This window comes from Odontesthes bonariensis, chromosome 3 (assembly GCF_027942865.1).
Source record: "Odontesthes bonariensis isolate fOdoBon6 chromosome 3, fOdoBon6.hap1, whole genome shotgun sequence".
In the NCBI taxonomy this organism is placed as follows: domain Eukaryota; kingdom Metazoa; phylum Chordata; class Actinopteri; order Atheriniformes; family Atherinopsidae; genus Odontesthes; species Odontesthes bonariensis.
In genome coordinates this window covers 13314880-13334607 of record NC_134508.1, presented here as the reverse complement: position 1 = coordinate 13334607, position 19728 = coordinate 13314880, and the positions used below count along the sequence as shown (strand labels likewise).

The following is a 19728-nucleotide window of genomic DNA, read 5'->3' as shown; positions in this document are numbered from 1 at the left end:
TCATTTTAACTGTAGTTATCACTGTATATACAAAACTTTTGTATTTAGTGCTACGAGACAGTAGGTGCTGCCATAACAGCTCTGGAGGGCCAGGATGCTGTAAGGGGTGGTGTGTATGAGGCTGTTCAGATTCATGTCCTCAACCCAAAATCTATCACCGTGGGACAGCTCTATGGGGAGTATGACTCACTCACACATGACTGGTAAGAAATACTCTTTTCTACACAATCTACACGGCAAATAAAACAGGCGCCCACGCTTTGGCTATTTCTCCACCCATGTAGGACAGATGGCGTCGTCTCTGCTCTTATGCGTGGAGGGGCAGCATCTCAGGACACAAAGAAAAAGTGGTACATGTTTGACGGGCCAGTGGATGCTGTGTGGATTGAGAACACGAACACTGTTTTGGATGACAACAAAAGATTGTGTCTAAGTTCGGGGGAAATCATAAAACTCACCGATGTAAGAAGACTGTTTATCTAAAAATGGATTTTTAGTCATTGTGCTTGCCATTGCTGCCATTTTGCATTCAGATGTTCTGCATTTTTTCTCCTGCAGGCAATGACAGTGATGTTTGAGGTGCAGGACTTGGCAGCAGCGTCTCCAGCAACAGTGTCTCGCTGTGGCATGGTTTACTTGGAGCCCAGTATTTTGGGCCTCTCCACCTTAACGGAGTGCTGGTTGAAGCAGGTCCCTGAGATCCTGAAACCGTGCACAGAACAGCTGAAACACCTGTTTTCTGCGTTCCTGGAGGTAAGAGGGGAGTCGGCATGAGTTGTACCAGCATGCAGTATTATGACTTTTTCACTCCAGCACCTTATAATATTATACAAAATGCTCAGCTCCTGCTTTCTTACTCAGGACTCGATTACATTTGTGCGCACATCAGTCAAGGAGGTCATCACATCTTTGGATAGCAGCCTCATCTGTAGCCTTCTTAAACTGATGGACTGTTTCTTCAGTCCATTGAATGTTGAAGAGGTTTGTGTCAAATATGTCAGACTAACCAGACAATTAACTTGAACACTGATAGCTGTTACGGTTGTGAACGCTAAAGGCACTATATGAATCCTCCATTGTCTTTTAGAGTGAGAGGCGAGAACCCAAGTTGGATCGTCTGAAGGAGCTGATCGAACCCGGGTTCTTCTTTTCGTTGGTGTGGAGCGTAGGAGGAACGGCAGATGCAGTCAGTCGCCAGCGCTTCAGCGCCTGGCTCAAAAACAAAATGGCAGGAGAAAAGGTCAGATTTCAATGTGTGTGCTTAGTCATTCCAATAAAAATGTACATAAAATATATGTTGAAATAATTGTTTATTTTTAACATCCTGTGTTTGTCTGTCAGATTAAGTTGTGTTTTCCTGAAGGGGGCCTGGTATATGACTACAGGCTTGATGATGCAGGGATTATCAATCCTGAGGATGAAGAGGATCAGGAGGAAAGAGAAGTAAACATGTGCTGTTTGAATGTAGCATTTATACACAGGCTTCAGTTAATGACGAATTAAAAAGAAATTAGATGAAAATATACTTTATTTATCCCAAAGGGAAATGATATTGTTGCAATAATTCCTTTTTTCTTAACAATCATAACAAGCTTTCATTATCTATTGTTATTTCCGCAGGTAGGGATGGCCTCTTGTTTCTCTCAGTGATACACTGAGACGTGATGATACACGAGACATAAATATGTATTTGTGTAAAAGTAACAAATGAAGTTTTTCTCTTTTCTTATTTTGCCTGTGCTGCAGGTTCAGTGGGTCAGATGGATTGAATATGCAGAAAGTGTCGTAATCGCTCCAGAAACTAATTTTGCTGACATATTTGTTCCAACTGCTGAGACAGTGAGAACGTCTTTCCTGATGGATATGCTGTTGACCAATAAAAAACCTGTGAGTGCAGCGCCTTTGATACATTTGATTGCTCAACACCTTCAGCTGTCGTTTTTACCTGTAAATGTTTTTTTAGTTCGTGGAACAGATGCATTTTCCATGTTTGCCTGTGTGTGGTCCAGGTGCTGTGCGTTGGGCCTTCTGGTACAGGAAAGACAGCAATCATGTCGGACAAGTTGCTGAAGAACATGCCTGCTGAATACATCGCGCATGTTTTCATGTTCTCTGCCCACACCTCAGCCAACCAGGCTCAAGATTTCATTGATAGCAGACTAAACAAACGGTACACTTATGAAACACATTGAGATGTTCGCTCGGTTTGAAAAACATTCTAAAAGATAAGCATCGCTTGAAAATTACCTCTTAAAACTCAGCGTAACTAACAGCTATTTAAGAGCATAAACCTTAAATCTTTCATGTCAAATGAACACAATATACAACCAACTAGACAACACGTGCAAAAAATATGTTTTGAGGCTTTCCTTTCAATTGATGTTTTATGTGTCAGGCGGAGAGGTGTGCTTGGACCTCCAGTAGGGAAGCAGTTTATCTTTTTCATTGACGACCTAAACATGCCCATGTTGGGAACTCATGGCGCTCAGCCTCCGATTGAACTGCTGAGGCAGTGGATGGACCACGGCGGCTGGTACAACAGGAAGCAGATAGGTGAGAACATTCAAGCATATCTTACTTTCCTAATTCTCTTATTTCGTGATGTGATTGCTGTAAAAATTAACCTTCTAGTTTCATTTGGATCTGATTGTGCAGTGTTCTACAGTGCTGTTCCCGGTCTATAATATTAATCATTTATGTTGGGTGGCTAAGATTTGTGTTTGATTTGAGTTATTGTGAAGATATGTGAAGCACTCGTGGGACTGAGGGTCACTTTGTGTCTCCTTTTGTTTTTATACAGGGACCTTTGATCACTTAGTAGATATAAATTTTGCATGTGCCATGGAAACCCCAGGGGGTGGGAGAAACCCCATCACTCAGCGCTTCACACGCCATTTCAACATCCTGTCCTTTACTGAAATGGAGGATGCCAGCAAGAAAAAGATTTTCTCAACCATTCTAGAAAGTTGGATGGGTGAGTCGAGGCTGCCATTGCATTCAAATGTAAGACGGAATTTTCAAGAAAGGCTAGTGGTTGCAGAACCGATTAAGATAAGCGACTCTTTGTTCTCTTTCACATGAACATATGAGTAAAAAGAAACTTAAGTTTTGTCCTGAACGATACAAAAGCAGTCGCAAAATATTTTGATTTGATGTGATATTATTTTATTCATAAAGTAAGTACTGCATATGGAGGGTATTAAAAAGAAGACCAGTCATTTTTAAAAGTGCCTCTGATAATCCCTCTGTAATTTCTCTCTTCCATCCCATTATATATTTGCTTTTTTTAATAGGACCTGTGTCAGTAATCCAGCCACTGAATGAGAATCTTGTTGATGCCTCTATCCGAGTCTACGCAGCCGTTACCTCTTATTTCCTCCCAACTCCACCAAAGTCTCATTACACCTTCAACCTCAGAGACCTGTCTAAGGTCTTCCAGGGCATCGTCATGGCTGAGGCTAGCATGATAGAGGTAGTCAACTCTAGCACAATTAAATCTTTTCAGGAGCATCAGAAATAATCACATGACTGATATAAAATAGGTGTGGGAATAAATTATTACCAGTTTAGTCACTTGATCCAGGAGGTCCATAAACTGTGTGACATGTTAAGATAACTTGAAATTCCTTATGAGGATGATTAGAAGCACAAAGTGTATGTAAATACATTGAATTTGAACTGAGAGGAAAAGAAAGCAAGTGTTACTGTACATCTGAAAATCCTGAATTTTAAAATTGCTTCACTTATTTAAATTTGTAGGATAAATCGCAGCTGCTGCAGCTGTGGTATCACGAAAGCTGTCGAGTTTTCCAGGATCGTCTCGTGTGTACTGAGGATAGAGAGTGGCTCAACAATCTCCTGAAGGACTGCATTCAAGAGTTTGACTGCTGCTTTGATGAGATTATGCCCTGCCACCCTGTTCTGTATGGAGATTTTATGATTCCTGGAGCTGGCTGCAAGGTCTACACCCTCATAGAAGACAAGGAAGCGGTGAGCGGGGTCAACAGTTTTAGGTAGCAAACATCTGACATTCTGTAGATAAAATTGAATTCAATGGATAGCAACGTTGCGCTTTATGACTGGACTGGATAGTGTCGTGGTAAGATTGCCACCTTTTGTGTAGGTGACTTGGGTTCAAATTCCCTGCATGAAAGGTACAACCTCCAGTAGGTGTCCTTAAGCAACACCCCTTTACCCTACCTGCCTACCTGTAAGTCACTTTGGATAAAAGCATCTGCCAAAATTCATATACAAAAATATGAAGTTGTTTCATTTTCATGTGATCCCCAATCGTCTGCTTTTGTCTACTTTGAAGTATAGATATGTAGGGAACTGTATTATCTATCAAAATATTTTTTTATATATTTTTTAATCCCAGTTTGACATTGTTATTCATTCTGTGACATTTTCTAGCTGATAAAGGTGATGGAGAAGTACATGGAAGACTACAATCAGAGCGGCACGACCAAGATGAAGTTGGTGCCTTTTATGGATGCCATTGAGCACGTGTGTCGGATCAGCCGCATCTTGCGCCAGCCCCTGGGCAACGCCCTGCTCCTTGGAGTGGGTGGCTGTGGCCGCCAGTCACTCACTAAACTTGCCTCATATATGTGAGACTTTTTACTTTTGCCAGCAGACTGAATATACTTTTCATGAAACTTACACTTTTCTTCAAATGTCATTTTTTTAACCAAAGATAGAGTAAAATATTAATATATAGATTAAGTATTAAAAATTGGTTTATACCAAGGTAGCATTATTTGTTTACGTAGTAGTACACATCCAAAAAGAAAAATGGAAAATCCTTTTTTTTAAATTGTACACATATAAAGCACGCATGATTTACCTTTAATGTGATAAAGAAAGCAAAACCCACAGTGTGTTCCAATGACCATCTAACCAGTGATTATTCATATTCAGGTCCGGCTATGAGTGTTTCCAGATCAAACCGTCTAAGAACTATGGCCGAAGAGAGTGGAGAGAGGATATTAAAAAACTCATGCTCAAGGCTGGCCTTCAAAACCAGAAGATCACCTTCCTCTTTGCAGACCCACAGGTTTGCAGTCATTTTTTTCTTACTCTCTGATGCATGCGTTTGTAGGGGCAACAGCATCGCTACCACACAAATATCCATAACAGTAATTACAGTGAATTTGTGTGCTGTGGATGTATTTTTGTAAGTGTTAAATGTTGCTGAATATTAATTTGCCAGGTTAAGAAGGAGTCATTCCTGGAGGATATTAACTACGTTTTGAAAAGTGGTGATATTCCCAACCTGTATGCGGCCGATGAACAGGAGTGTATCCTGACAAATATGAGACCAGTGGTACGCAACAGGGGCCAGCTGCCAACTAAAGAAAATCTTATGGCTGCCTTCATCAGGAGAGTTCGCAGCAATGTGCACACCGTACTCTGCATCAGGTTGGTGGCAGCATGTTTTACGTTCGTCCACCTATCTGTTTTGCTTTCATTCCTTCTTTTTAGTCTCCCTCTCACCTTTTGCTTATAGTTACCTTTATATTCCCCCTTCAGCCCTGTCGGTGAGGTTTTTCGTGCGCAGATGCGGCGGTTTCCTTCGTTGGTGACATGTTTTACCATAGACTGGTTCAACACCTGGCCAGAGGAGGCTCTGCAGGCTGTGGCTACATCATTTCTAAATGAGTTGCCTGAGTTAGAAGTGAACCCCACAACCATGAGAGGACTGGTGAGCATTTTGTGTCAGCGTGGGCCATTGACACATATGTTGACAAAGCAAGGAAGTTCCATATCGCACAAATGGAAAGATTTCAGACAATTTAAAGTTGAACACATGTTGTTTTGTTACAGACTTGCAACAGACTACGGATGATGTTGCAATGTTTTACATCAGTCTAAATTTAGCTCCGACAGTATGTGCACAGTATTTTGACTTTGTGTTGTACTTTTTGCAATGGGTGATCAGTTAACATGATACTCTAACAAAGATGATCAATATAATTCCCATAATCTGCCAGGCTGAAGTGAAAACAGTCTTTTTGACAGCAGCAGACTTGGCAAAGAAGCATACCTATCAACTCTTTATGAAGCAGTTTTATAATCATTTCAAATGAAACCAGTAGACATATGAGGCTAAAACATTACAGTACCCAAATTCTGTTTCTGACTGACTCTTCATATAGACACTGATGTGTGTGAGGATTCACCAGATGGTAGCCAGGAAGAGTGAACAGTACCTGGCAGAACTATCTCGACACAACTATGTGACACCCAAGAGCTACCTGGAGCTGCTCAAAATCTTTTCAGATCTCACTGGACGCAAGCAAAAAGAACTTCATGGTTGTTGTCAGCTCATGAGGACTGGTCTGGACAAGGCAAGGCACTGGACGAGAGCCGTTGTTCGTTGTTTGATTTATGCTATACTACTTAGCAGTCAATAATGCTGTGCCTTGCGTGGTTCTGCAGCTTCGAAGCACAGCTGAGGATGTGAGTAAGATGCAGGAGGAGCTGGAGATTATGAAGCGTCTTTTGGAGGAGGCTGCTAAGGATGCTGAGGTCACCATGGAAACCATTAAAGTAAGGAGATACTAATACAGTTAGAAATCTATGAACCATACGAAATGCACATAGATTGACTCCAAATGCTCTAGACTCTGATATGTACTGTGTATAAGTTTTAAAATTCATGTTTTTTTTTTTTTAGAAAACAGAATTGGAAAGCTTTCCAATTTGCATTTTGAATGTTGGATGTTGAGTGTAAGCGATGATCTGTGTTGCTAGAAAGAGACAATAGTTGCAGAGGAGACCCGCAAGTCAGTGCAAGAGGCGGAAACTAAAGCTTCTGAGAAGGCACGTTATGTTAGAGCCATAGCAGCAGACGCTCAGAGAGACATGGACAAGGCTTTACGAGCCCTGGATGCTGCCCTCACCAGCCTTCAGTCACTCAATATGAACACTTTCACCGAGGTACGGGTTTTTGATGATGATTGGTGATCATTTTCTCAAATATCAATGCACTGCTAGCTTGTAGATGAAATATAACTTCCTAAAAGTAATCAGTATAATTTTATTCCATAGCTGCAAGCCATTCAGCAGCCTCCCCAGGGAGTGAAACTTGTTCTCGAGGCAGTGTGCATTATGAAGCACATCGAGCCTAATAAGGTACCCGGAGAGAAGCCTGACACCAGCGTTGATGACTACTTTGAGCCTGCAAAAGATCTTCTACAAGACCCCAGCAAGTTTCTGGAGAGCCTCCTTGAGTTTGATAAGGTGGAGTAAATATCTAGAGCATTACTGTCGTAAATTTCTATATATAGTCTCATCAGAACACGTTATTGCACTTTCAGCTTTGCTTTTGAGCTCTGAAGTTTTCTGATTTTCAGTATTCGAGGCAGCTTTGGTTATTTCCTGTTTAGGATCTGTAAGAAGTGTTAAAAGCAGCTTTTTCTGTCACTCATAATGCAGGACAACATCCCAGATGATGTGATCAGTTCAGTCCAGCCTTACATTGACAATGAAGAATTTCAACCAGACTCCATTGCCAAGGTTTCCAAAGTCTGTACACCACTTTGCCAGTGGGTGCGAGCGATGCATGCATATCACTTTGTGGCCAAAGCTGTGGAACCGAAACAAGTAAAAACTGGAATCTGCATTTGAGATATTATATTGATTATTTATTTAAAACACAGCTGTACATACACACACATATGTCTCAAATGAAAGTCATGAAAGTGTTAAAAATGTGACAATTTGTGCAGCAAGCTCTCCTGGAAGCCCAAAAGCACCTAACAGCAACCCAGAGTGTGCTGAATGATGTCAAGAAACGACTGACAGCAGTGGAGGGCAGCATCACCGCTTTACAGGCCAAATACCACAACTATCAGGCTCAGAAGAACGAGCTGCACAACAAATATCAACAGTTTGAGGCTCGCCTCATCCAAGCAAACAGGGTGAGAGGGAAAGACTAGATTTAGATTAAACAAGAAACTCTATTGACCCCAAGGAGGAAAGTTTAACATGACGACAATGGTTGAAACTGATCAAAGAAATATTCAGGAACAGTAATAGAAAAAATAGAAAAAGTCTTAGGTTAATGATTAAATCAAACTTCTAAACTATATGTAGTGTATCACCCTAAAACTGTGGTATAGGAGTGATTTAGCAGATGCAGTAAAAAGTATATACTGTATACAGAACATAATTAAGCATGAAGTGAGGACATGAATGTGTTATGTTCATCCAACAGCCCTTGAATTGTGAAAATAGTGACATGTAGATATGATAATCAAGATAACTATTTAAATAGATTAAGTGTAGCTCTTACATGCCAGGGCCAAGAAAACACATTGTGATGATGCTATTTAGGAATATATTTTTTTCAAATATGTATTTATTATCAATGTTTAGCTTCTTTTACTTGGATGCATTGATCTCCAGGTGACAGGTGGATTGGCAGAGGAAGAAGCGCGTTGGAGGGAAAAGGCACAGCATCTTGACTACATGGTCAATAATTTAGCAGGTGACATGCTACTGTGTGCAGGATATGTGGCATACCTGGGACTCTTCACTGTAAGTTTGCCTTAGTATATGTGAAATGTTTAGATACCCGTATCGGTGCATATCTCCTGGTGCAAGTCAATTTTGGTAGATGAGTGCTCATCTGTGTCTACGTCCTCCTATTCTGCCATATTTTTGTGACTATCACTGCAGCAATATCTGTGGATTGGTCCTGTTTTTAGGGAGAGTACCGGGCGGCCATGGCAGAAGATTGGCTCCGTTTGTTAGAAGATCTGAGTGTTCCACATACTGACGCACCCAACCTGCTCAACACTTTGGGAGAGCCGGTCAAGATCCGCTCTTGGCAGGTCAGAAGCAGGCCATTCGCTGACCTTTAAAGTTTTTTCTGATTCTTGTTAATACTGAAGCAGGTTAACACAGATTTAAATAGTTGGAAAACATCTGTATTTGGTTTTAATTTGTATGTCTGTTTTTGTTTACTCTGAATTAGCTTTTTTTTTGCGTGCATTGAGACCTGAATAATCCTAAATTGTAATTGTTTGTCTCGATTGTCATCAGTTTTTTATTTCAATTTGCATAGATGTCCGGTCTGCCCACGGATGACTTTTTGTTGGAGAGCAGTGTGATTGCCCAGTGTTCTCTGCGCTGGCCTCTGTTTATAGATCCTCAGGGACAGGCAAATAAATGTATCAGAAACATGGTGAGATATATTTTTTCTAGATATTGATTGTACGTGCCATTGGGATTCAAAGACCAAAACACTAAGAGCTGCATTAAGATTTAAATGTATTGTCCAAATCACAAGTATAGTTTATGATCTAATGTAGCACTAAGGGCTGGCATTGCGTGGTTTACTTGAGTAACAATTTACTGCTCATCCATATTTGTTTCCTCTTGTGATTAAGGAGCGGGACAACGGATTAAAGGTTATGAAGCTCAGTGATCAAGACTTCCTCCACAATCTTGAGAATGCTATTCGCTTTGGTAAACCCTGCCTCTTGGAGAACGTAGGAGAGGACCTAGATCTTGCTCTGGAACCTGTTTTGTTGCAGCAGGTGATTACACACTAAGCTATAGCAAACAAAATCATTGTATGATCGTGGTACTTAAATATCTACTACAAAACTGGACTGCCAAACTCACATGTATGGCTCTTAGACATTTAAGCAGCAAGGCAGCACTGTTCTGTCGCTGGGGGATTCAGTCATCTCTTATCATGAAGGCTTCAGGATGTACATTACCACCAAGCTGCCTAATCCACACTACTCTTCAGAGGTTTCTGACAAAGTCACCCTCATTAACTTCACCCTGTCTCCCAGGTAACACCCATTTTAAGCCAATAAAGGTAAACGGCTTGAATCATATTTTTGGTAGTTTGCCTAGAGCTCCGCAGGATCAAAATTTAATCAACCCCATCACTGAGACAGCTGACAGCAAAACCGTTTCAATGTTTGAACCATATTTTGTCTCTTTTATCCTGTTATAGTGATTTTTAATACATATAAAGGACTTGTTTCCTAAGACGTGGTTTGATATTTTGTCATTTTAAAGCAGTTAATCGCTTTATCTAAGATCACTCAACAATCCTCTTCAAGTATTAACCTAGGCATTGTAATGATAAAGCATACTTTAGTGCTATTAGAAAGCAATCAAAATGGAAATTCATGATATTAGTTGCTTTGCAAAATGTCGGCAAATAACTTTAATATTCTGTATACTCAAAATATGACTGTGGGCAAGTTTTTAATAAAATAGTTGTGACTGTGTATCATATAGAAACCATTGATTTATTTTAGAATAGTTTTAGGACGTGAAGTCCAACCAATATGACTTTGTTGCACTATGTTTGTGTGACATTTATGCGTATATACTCAGTGGACTTGAAGACCAGTTGTTGTGCCGGCTGGTGGCTGTGGAGCGTCCCGACTTGGAGGAGGCAAGGAACCAGCTGATAATCAGTAATGCAGTATTAATGAAGCAGGAGCTGAAAGAAATTGAAGATGAGGTCCTGCTCCGTCTCAGCTCCACGGAAGAAAACCTTGTGGACAACGAGGAGCTCATTCTAATGTTGGAGGCCTCTAAGATCAAAGTTGAAGAGATTAAGGTCAGACATTAGGGGAGATTTAACGTCAACTCCCTTTAAAAAGCTTCCTTTAAGTTGTGTTTTATGCGTTGGTTTCATTGGCAGGCTAAAATGATGGCAGCAGAAAAGACTGAGCAGGACATTGATGCCACTCGTTTGGAGTATGTGCCGGTGGCTGTGCGTGCACGGCTCCTATTCTTCTGTGTGTTAGACCTGTCCAATCTGGAACCAATGTACCACTTCTCACTGGAATGGTTTATTGGCATCTTCATGACAGCTATTGCCAACTCTAATACAGCAGGTAGAAAGACTTATGTGTGTGCAGATGAAAACACAAAACAACACAAACATATCTAAGACAACAAACTCCGAGTGAGACAACATTTAAATGTTGTGACTAAATCGAAGGCGCACAGTTGACGTTTAACAAATGTCAGATTGTTAAATAGTCTAACTGACAGAAAATCAGTAATTCAGCTATCAGTTTAAGTCAGTCAGAGTACCACATATGGATACCGATCAAATGCTGGCATTTAAATGAACAAATTTAACAACAATACAATATTGATTCGTTGACATCTTTTCAGGATTTGATCTATAGAATATTTGACACATCGTGGATTTTATTCTTAACTGAAATCAGCCCTTTTGACCAGACCTCCGTATTAAATGAATATTTCCTGATGTAGATTCTTCAGCTGAAGTAGTTGCCTACGTTAGATATCGGAACCTTTTGACGCACCAAAAAAACCTTTGCAGTCACAGTGAAAGAACATGCAGGTTGTGCATCCTGTTTCAATTAAAACCATGAATACAGCCTGCCGATATTAGATCTAACACAGTAGCAAATACATTAGTCTAGGCTTGTGTATGAGAAAGTACTCAATGAATTCAATTTAACTTTCATTTGGTACTTTCTCACCGAGTTGTATGTGATATTTTTTCCTTTGGCACATTCCACACAGAGACAGTGGAGAAGAGAATCACCAACATCAATGAGTTTTTCACCTTCAGGCTGTATAGCAGAGTATGCCACAGCCTGTTTGACAAACACAGGCTCGTGTTTGCCTTTTTTCTGTGCGCTCGCATCATGATGAGCGACAATAAAATTGACATGGTGAGCAACAGGGGAAATATGATTCTTTCCTCTTCTTTTGGAACTCATGTAATACAAAAATTCACCTAGTTTTAAGTGCTCTTGACGACTCCACGTGTTTCCTCTGTGGCAGGCTGAGTGGCGCTACCTGCTCTCTGGAGGTGTGCCTGCTCGAGAGCTGACAAATCCAGCAGGAGAATGGCTCCCGGAGCGAGCCTGGCAGGACATTTTAGGCCTTTGCGCTCTTGAAAACTTCAGTAAACTGGCAGAGAGCTTCACTGAACACGCGCATGGCTTCAAAAAGATTTTTGACAGCAACCACCCACACAGGCATGAAAAGATAGTCACTGTAAAGATAACTGCTGTGTTAACACACGTTCTTTTCATTCGTTTGTTTGTATTATGCAGAAGTTGTCAATATTGAAAAATAAGGCTTTGTTTGTGTATGTTTGTCTAAAGAGAGCCTCTCCCAGGAGAATGGAACTCCAAGTTGGACTCGTTCCAGAAGCTGCTCATCCTTCGATGTCTGAGGGCTGACGGCCTCATTCAGGGGCTGCAGGACTTTGTGTCCACTCATTTGGGACAGCGCTTTATAGAGCCCCAGGTTCAGTCTCTGTCCTCCACATTGCCTTTATGGTCTTTTCCAAACCCAGTTTCTGCTGTTGTTAATCTCCCTGACAATGGTTTCAAAGCATGTTATTCCTCGAGTGTGATAGTTTTGCTTCGCCCATCTCGCAGTGAAACTAATTTGTCTTTATCACATCTATCAGTTGTAATCCACGTTTGTCCTTGCTGTTGAAGGCTTTTCTCCAAAACCAAGTTTCTTTTTTATCATGTTAAGCATTAGAGACTTCTCGTGCTCTCTTGCTTTATTTGCCATACTGCTAGTTGTTGAAATCCCTTCCATTGCTACGGTTCTGCATCTCTTTAAGCTCTTAAACACCCATCATTGGTTGTTAACGTGAAGTGCTTTCCCAACAGTGTGTCACTATTGGAACAGTGCCACATACACCAGATATAGTACTAAAAGTTGCAAAGAGACTTTCGTGGGGCAAAATATTGGCTGATGAAGCTGCTGAAAATAATGGTTTTCCATATGGTAAAACACCAGGATTATGTTATGGCTTGTCTTCCTTTCTATCTTTCTGCAGACATCAGACTTGTCTGCGGTCTTCGAGGCGTCGTCCCCTGTTACTCCTCTCATCCTTGTCCTTACTCCTGGCACTGACCCTGCTGCTGACCTCTACAGCTTTGCTGATGTCATGCAGTTCTCCAAGAAAACGAGTTTCATCTCACTGGGTCAAGGCCAGGTCTCTGACTTAATTTACGTTGTATGGTTCCACTTGTTTGATTTGTTTCTGATTGAAATCAAGCCGTTGCACCACACTGTCTGATCAAACACTAGATTCCAGGGGATGTAGTTAGTTACACAAAAAAGAAAGAAAGAAAGAGATTTTTTTTTAAAGTTCGATGCCAGTGAACCTTAAACTTAGCTGGTTCTATTTCCCAGCAGCACACTCTTCCTGTGGCTGCTCAGTAGGTGTTGGCATGTGTTTTTACCACATTACTGGATGTTACACCAGTTAGAAATCTTGTTTAATTCTGGGCTTTCTAATCCTATCCTCAATTTCTGTTTATGTTGAGCTGAGGACTCTGAAACCTTTGTGAAAGATATAATTTGAACATGTAAACTCTTTCAGCTACTCACTCCTTGAATAGAATCAAATCAGCTTTGTCTCTTGGAATAAAACCTCACAAAGTCCCTTTTACGAGTCAACTCTTGCCTTCGTCTTCATAGCTATCTTTTGCTCTGCTGTTGTGATGCAGGGCCCCTTGGCTGAGACGATGATGCGTGCTGCTATGGAAAGAGGTCAGTGGGTCTTTTTCCAGAACTGTCACCTGGCACTCAGCTGGATGCCTGCCCTGGAGAGACTCACTGAAAGTATCGACCCAGTGAAGGTTAGAACATGTGCACAACTAAGCACTGATATACAGCAGCTACTGACACAAAAAAATAGCCTTTCCATTTTTTTTTGGATAAAAGCTGTATAAAATCACTTTCTATTGCTTTTATAGTGTTATATGATTCCTTTACTGTCCCTGTTCGTGCACAGGTGCACAAGGACTTCCGCCTGTGGCTCACAACTCTCCCCAGCAACAAGTTTCCAGTGTCCATTCTCCAGAATGGTTCCAAGATTACCATCGAGTCTCCAAGGGGCATCAAGGCCAAACTGCAGAAAACCTACATGAGATTCACAAACGATTTAAATGTTTCTTCCCCCAAGGTCTGTGTCTCTCTGAGTCACCCTGCAAATGAGCCTGTACCTAAAACATTTGTAGTGTTTGCCGTGAACGGGGTAGTGTATCCTATGGTATTTCTCTCCACATTTCGTAGGCAGGACACTTGAAGTCGTTGCTCCTGTCTCTCTGCCTGTTCCATGGAATTGCTCTGGAGCGAAGAAAGTTTGGCCCTTTGGGTCTCAGCGTTCCCTACGAGTTCACCGATGACGATCTGAACATCTGTATCAGCCAGCTAAAAACGTTCCTGGACATGTACCAGGACATCCCATACAAGGTTGGAGAGCGAAATTTTTTTTGTCTGCATTCGACTATCTGTTAGTCAGTATAGTAACTAACTACTCCTCCATATCTGTAGTGCATTATACTCTGTTGCTGTAAAGTGTTTCTTATTACTATTTATAGTTCAGTTTGATTTAATTTAATTTCGTTTATGCAGCATCGAATCCCAACAAATGTCATCTAAAGACACTTCAGTGATACAGTCCAATTCATGCCAGTTGTATTCCACTTCATTGCATTCCAGTCATAATCCAGTAAAATCAAATCAATTAAATTAATTCAAATTAGTCCAATTCATACAATCCCATTGAAAAATAAATAAATACAAGTTTAGGTATAAACTGTAAGTTGAAAGTAAGTTCTGGCCTCAGTCAGACAATACGTGTGTGTTGAGCATGTTTATTTGTCCGTATCCCCTTTTTGTCCTCCACCTGTCCAGGTTCTAAAATACACTGCCGGGGAGATTATCTATGGAGGTCGTGTAACAGATGACTGGGACAGACGATGTCTGCTCAGCATGCTGGAAGACTTCTATTGTCCTGCTGTTCTTAGTGCTGATCATGTCTACTCATCGTCTGGGTTCTATCGACAAATAGACTCTAATCTGGATGTCAAGGTTAGATAAGCACAGGAGCATTTAAGAGACGGTGTGCATTAGCCTTCAACTCTATAAAAACATATACACCTTTTGTTCACTGCATGATATGGTCAGAAATGCAGTGCACAGTTTCTGGAGATTAGAATAGTTGAGACATTTATCACCACGATTGCTGCAGTAGTGAACTCAAAGCATTGACGACATGTTTCAGTGGGCCATTTGGCACGACTTTAAGTCATCCCTTTGTGTGAATTCATTCTCTAAAAAATTGACAACAACAAAGAAGGATGTTTTCTCTGTTCTTGCTGCCGTTCGCTCAAAGGAAAAAATACGGAGGTAAGGGTGTCAGTATTTGTTCTGTCTGCAGTCACACGACTGTAGACGTGGTCGATGCTAAGAAGGGTCGTGTGCAGATTTTTGGACAGTCTTAAAGCTCGCAATTTGAACATTATCAATAAATGCAGTCAAATACTGATTTTCTTGAATATTCAAAGCAAAACATGTCCAATGTTTCCACTGCTGATAAACTGAGTCATGGCATTCTAATCCTAGGCTTATTTAGCATATATCCGGGGTTTACCCATCAATGATATGCCCGAGATCTTTGGTCTCCATGACAACGCGAACATCCGCTATGCCCAGAGTGAGACCTTCACCCTGTTGGAAGCTGTAGTTCGCCTCCAACCTCGTGCTACATCTTTGGAAGGCAAATCTCAGGAGGAGGTACACCTAAAGACTGATTGATTTCCTCTTCTCGTTTGTCTTCTTTATTCGTATTTCTTACATCATTTATTGTATTCATACTGTACAGGTGGAACAGTTCAAGACATGTAATATTTAATCCGTGATCTGCCTCCTCATGTACTGTAGATGGTGGAGGAGATCGTGGCAGGCATTGTTGAAAAGATCCCCCAGCCTTTCAGTGTTCAGGAGGTGATTGAGAAGTACCCAGTCCTCTACGAGGAGTCCATGAACACAGTGCTCATCCATGAGGTTATCAGGTAAAATGAGGCTGCGCTTTAAGGCGATGCCACACATTACATTGAAGAGCAGGTTATTCTGCTCCACTGCCGCGTTCACACGATCAGGATTTGAAAGACATCACTATTCAAACGGCCATTATTGTAAAAAAAAACAAAAAAAACATTTTTGAGTTGTTTAAAGGTGGGGTATGAGATGTTTTCTGGAGCATTTTTTATCATATTGTCTAAAAAAAACTTCCTCACGACCCCATTGCACCCACTAAAATAGAATGTTTGGAAAAAAAACAAAATCTTTTAGTCCATTGTAGAGGGTGTAGCAAGAGGAAATGTCTGACCAATAGAAGTAATGATGAGAGTTACTTCTATTGGATTCTGACACGCCAATCAACCGTCAGCCCCCCTCCCCCCTCCCCCCTCCCCCCTGCGCGTTCACAGACTCGTGCCTCGTTCATGTGTTTTGAAGGCGTGGTTTCGAGGGGTGGGCTGAAGGGAGATAACCTGACTCACGTCATCTGGCTGCGTTCACCAACTACACGCGGGGGCGTTCCCTTTCCTCACACAACCATCTGAGGAGCCTGGGAGTCATATGTGTTTCGTCCGATTAGAAAATAATCAGAGCCAATCATTAATCGCTGGGTGGGACTTTGGATGAATGGGCGAGATACTCATGAAACGAGATACTGAAAATATCTATATTACGGAAAAGGAGGGTGCACACTTCCGTTCTATTGGACAGTTAGCCAGAGAGTTTGTAAAGCGGCGCCGGATTTGATGTGACTATCGTTATTAGGCCTACAATACATGCCCAGATTATTTTCGGTGTGGCGCACAGGGTTGCTCAAAGCGTTGCTCAAAGGGTCCCCCGCACGCTTTTTTTTCGCACCGGAGCCACTCATCCTCTGCGCTCCGGGACCTCCCACTTTACAAATGAAGCACGGGTTGAGTCATTGGGAGTGGCTGCAGTGGCGTGTCAGTCAACGGACAGATTCTTCATTCAATCACATGCACGAGTTTTAGAAAAAATAGCCCCATTTGAAATCACGTCGGTTGTGGGCTCGTCCCAGATGGTATGCGAATACCAGAGGGCGGGAGTCACGTCAGAAGGGAGAGGCAAGGTTGTGTATTTTCAAAAATATAGCTTGCAGGAACCGTTTTTCCAAGATCTCAGACCCCACCTTTAAGTTTCAGCTGGAAATATTTCTGCAGTTAGGGCCTTTTATGCAAATAGATTAGTCATCCTGTCTGATGGGAATCTGAACAAAAAAAAGAAAAGATAAAGTAATGATTATCAGAGTTAAATGTGTAACCAGTAACGTAATGTTTCCTTTAGAGACTGGAATCAGAAATTGCAGGCTTCTGAAGTCCGCACCCATGATTATGTGGCGCTGTGACTATATCGTGATAATTGCTGCTTTTTCACCTGAGCTGATGTTGTTTGTTTTTTTTATTTGAACTGGTAGTGACCAGCAGACCTGTCAACCTTTCTTAAAGGAATTCTAATATTTATCTCATATACAGCACTTAGACGCTATATATGGAGAAACTGAGGGTACCCAGACAGTCTGTGTGCTTTGAGAACCTTCTTCAAGTTTAAACTAAAACTACTTTTTCTCCTGCTTTGTTATTACTAAGTGACTTATGAATTGTTATGCTTTTGTTTTTTCATAGCTCGGCCGAAGTGTATATTTAACACAGTAAATGCACATGCTCCTTTAATTATTCATTATAAGGTAACTAGGAGGCCACGTGCATGAGCTGAACACTCTGAACTGAAACTGAGTTGGAACTGAGTTGACTTGTTGACTGTCGTTTAGAAAGGAAACTGTTTTGTTGCTCTTGCATGATTTCAGCTGCTCACCAGCTCTGGTCCCCATTTGTCTTTTCCCATGTCCTGTAACGCAGCCACAAATCATCATAGATGCTGCTTTTTCCAGCTGATGAGAAGCGGGGTGACCCGTTTTTAAAGGAATTACCGATCTCTACTGGCTCTCATCTGGAATGAGCAGTGGCTCATTTCGGATATTGACAGTTGTCGAATTTTATTCGTAGTTTTTCCGTCTTTTTTCAAATTCCTTTTTGCATTGTACCTTTTTTTCTGGGTGGAGTGAAGAACAATGTCCTCTGTCAGCAGTGTTCAGAACTAGCTTCACGCCTCTTATGTGCAGTGTTTAGAGCCCAAAGATTGTAGTCTTTACTGCAGGGGGTTTCAGTAATGGTATGTTTTGTCTCTCAGATACAACAAGTTGCTGGAGGTCATCTCTCAGAGTCTCAGTGAATTCGTGACGGCCGTGAAAGGCTTAGAGGTGATGTCATCGGAGCTGGAGCTAATGGCCCGTAGCTTGTTAAACAACATGGTGCCTGACATGTGGAAAGCCAAGGCAAGACACACACACAGAAAACTTTTCAATTCGCTTGATTCTCTGGTGGTATGTCATGTGAATGTGTGATTCTGTTTGGACTTTGATGTTAAAAACGCTGCTTATTTTCGGGGAACGCTTCTGTCCCACTTCAGCCGTTGCATGCTGCTTTCTAGGAATACACAGAACTGTCAGCTAATGCAGCTCTTTACCTGTGCTGCTCTGTTTCCAGGCCTATCCGTCTCTGAAACCTCTGGCCTCCTGGGTGTCAGACCTACTTCAGAGGATCCATTTCCTGCAGAGATGGATCTCTAATGGCTTTCCACCTGTCTTCTGGATTAGTGGATTATTTTTCCCGCAGGCATTTCTCACAGGAACCCTCCAGGATTACGCCCGTCGCTCTGGCACCTCTGTTGACACGATTGGATTCGACACTGAGGTCACTGCAACTACTTTTGTCTTACTAGTTTAAAACATGTTCATTTATGAGTTGTTATTACACTGCTACAGATTTAAATTGACGTTAAGCATCAACTTTCTTTTGCGCCTTTAACAGTTTCTCTGAAATATTAGGTTCCCCCCTAACCGTGACCCTCTTTCTTCCCCATCCTTTCTGTAATTCCTCCTCCCTCAGGTGATGGTGAAGTCAGTGTCAGAGATTACGGAAATCCCGAACACTGGCTGCTACATCCACGGTCTATTCCTGGAAGGGGCTCGCTGGGATAAGGAGGCCGGTCGGCTCAGAGAATCCAGGCCCAAGGAGCTGTACACGCAAATGGCCGTCATCTGGCTGGTCCCCAAACCCAACCGCAAACCTCCAACCTCCGGGGTCTACCTTTGCCCCATCTACAAAACGCTCAGACGAGCTGGTCAGTACATGGAGGCCTAAGAAGTGATAGCATGCATCTGTACATTGTACAGGAAAACAGATATGTTGGGGCTCAACATGCTCGGATACTCGGATAATATAATTTTTATGGACAAAGAGTAGGAGGATAAACACATGTACGAGACTTTCACTCGGGTTATGATCTTGGTGTTGTGATTTGGCGTGGGAGTGCTTGCTCAAGTGTTTGTGTGTATCTCCTCTTTGTGGATTTATTACTCACTCAGAATAGACTCCAGTTAGTGTCCAGTTTCACGAAGCGTCTGAAAGTGCAGCTCTGTATTTTCCACCCACAGCACGAAGCCAACACCTCATGCTGGCTCATTAGACTGCTCAGAAACACTGAACTCAGGGCAGGGATGGAAAAAAACACGAGCAATTTCAAATTTCTTCCATATGTCACTAACGGCCTCCTGCTCTCTGTACATCTGTAGGGACCCCGTCTACCTCTGGCCATTCCGCCGACTGCGTGACTGCGCTGGAGCTGCCCTCAGTTCACAGCCAGAGACACTGGATCAAACGGGGAGTTGCCCTCATCTGTGCGCTGGACTACTGAGCACATGCACACTTTTTCAGATAAATGGTTCACATCTGTGCTTCACGGCCCACACTGACAATGGTTGTAGTTGTGTGTGATCAGACTGAATCCAAT

General features: G+C 41.9%; 1 protein-coding gene across 1 annotated transcript in view; it reads left to right on the top strand.

Moving 5' to 3' along the window:
• Positions 1–19676, top strand: part of dnah1 (dynein, axonemal, heavy chain 1) — a 30547-nt gene extending 10871 nt beyond the window's left edge. The window contains exons 36-78 of the mRNA XM_075459971.1: positions 49–203; positions 285–462; positions 559–753; positions 862–987; positions 1088–1240; positions 1342–1443; positions 1747–1887; positions 2010–2170; positions 2396–2553; positions 2801–2974; positions 3294–3472; positions 3760–3990; positions 4414–4610; positions 4921–5056; positions 5213–5421; positions 5533–5704; positions 6159–6350; positions 6442–6552; positions 6757–6942; positions 7054–7245; positions 7441–7608; positions 7734–7925; positions 8413–8544; positions 8715–8840; positions 9074–9193; positions 9399–9548; positions 9652–9812; positions 10369–10597; positions 10682–10877; positions 11542–11693; positions 11806–12002; positions 12132–12276; positions 12824–12982; positions 13500–13631; positions 13787–13957; positions 14068–14247; positions 14692–14868; positions 15403–15573; positions 15721–15851; positions 18067–18211; positions 18423–18629; positions 18825–19059; positions 19511–19676. Coding sequence (XP_075316086.1) covers positions 49–203; positions 285–462; positions 559–753; positions 862–987; positions 1088–1240; positions 1342–1443; positions 1747–1887; positions 2010–2170; positions 2396–2553; positions 2801–2974; positions 3294–3472; positions 3760–3990; positions 4414–4610; positions 4921–5056; positions 5213–5421; positions 5533–5704; positions 6159–6350; positions 6442–6552; positions 6757–6942; positions 7054–7245; positions 7441–7608; positions 7734–7925; positions 8413–8544; positions 8715–8840; positions 9074–9193; positions 9399–9548; positions 9652–9812; positions 10369–10597; positions 10682–10877; positions 11542–11693; positions 11806–12002; positions 12132–12276; positions 12824–12982; positions 13500–13631; positions 13787–13957; positions 14068–14247; positions 14692–14868; positions 15403–15573; positions 15721–15851; positions 18067–18211; positions 18423–18629; positions 18825–19059; positions 19511–19632 — 7146 coding nt within the window. The 3' untranslated portion in view covers positions 19633–19676. The remainder of the gene's footprint in view (positions 1–48; positions 204–284; positions 463–558; positions 754–861; positions 988–1087; positions 1241–1341; positions 1444–1746; positions 1888–2009; positions 2171–2395; positions 2554–2800; positions 2975–3293; positions 3473–3759; positions 3991–4413; positions 4611–4920; positions 5057–5212; positions 5422–5532; positions 5705–6158; positions 6351–6441; positions 6553–6756; positions 6943–7053; positions 7246–7440; positions 7609–7733; positions 7926–8412; positions 8545–8714; positions 8841–9073; positions 9194–9398; positions 9549–9651; positions 9813–10368; positions 10598–10681; positions 10878–11541; positions 11694–11805; positions 12003–12131; positions 12277–12823; positions 12983–13499; positions 13632–13786; positions 13958–14067; positions 14248–14691; positions 14869–15402; positions 15574–15720; positions 15852–18066; positions 18212–18422; positions 18630–18824; positions 19060–19510) is intronic.
• The last annotated feature ends 52 nt before the right edge of the window (positions 19677–19728 follow it).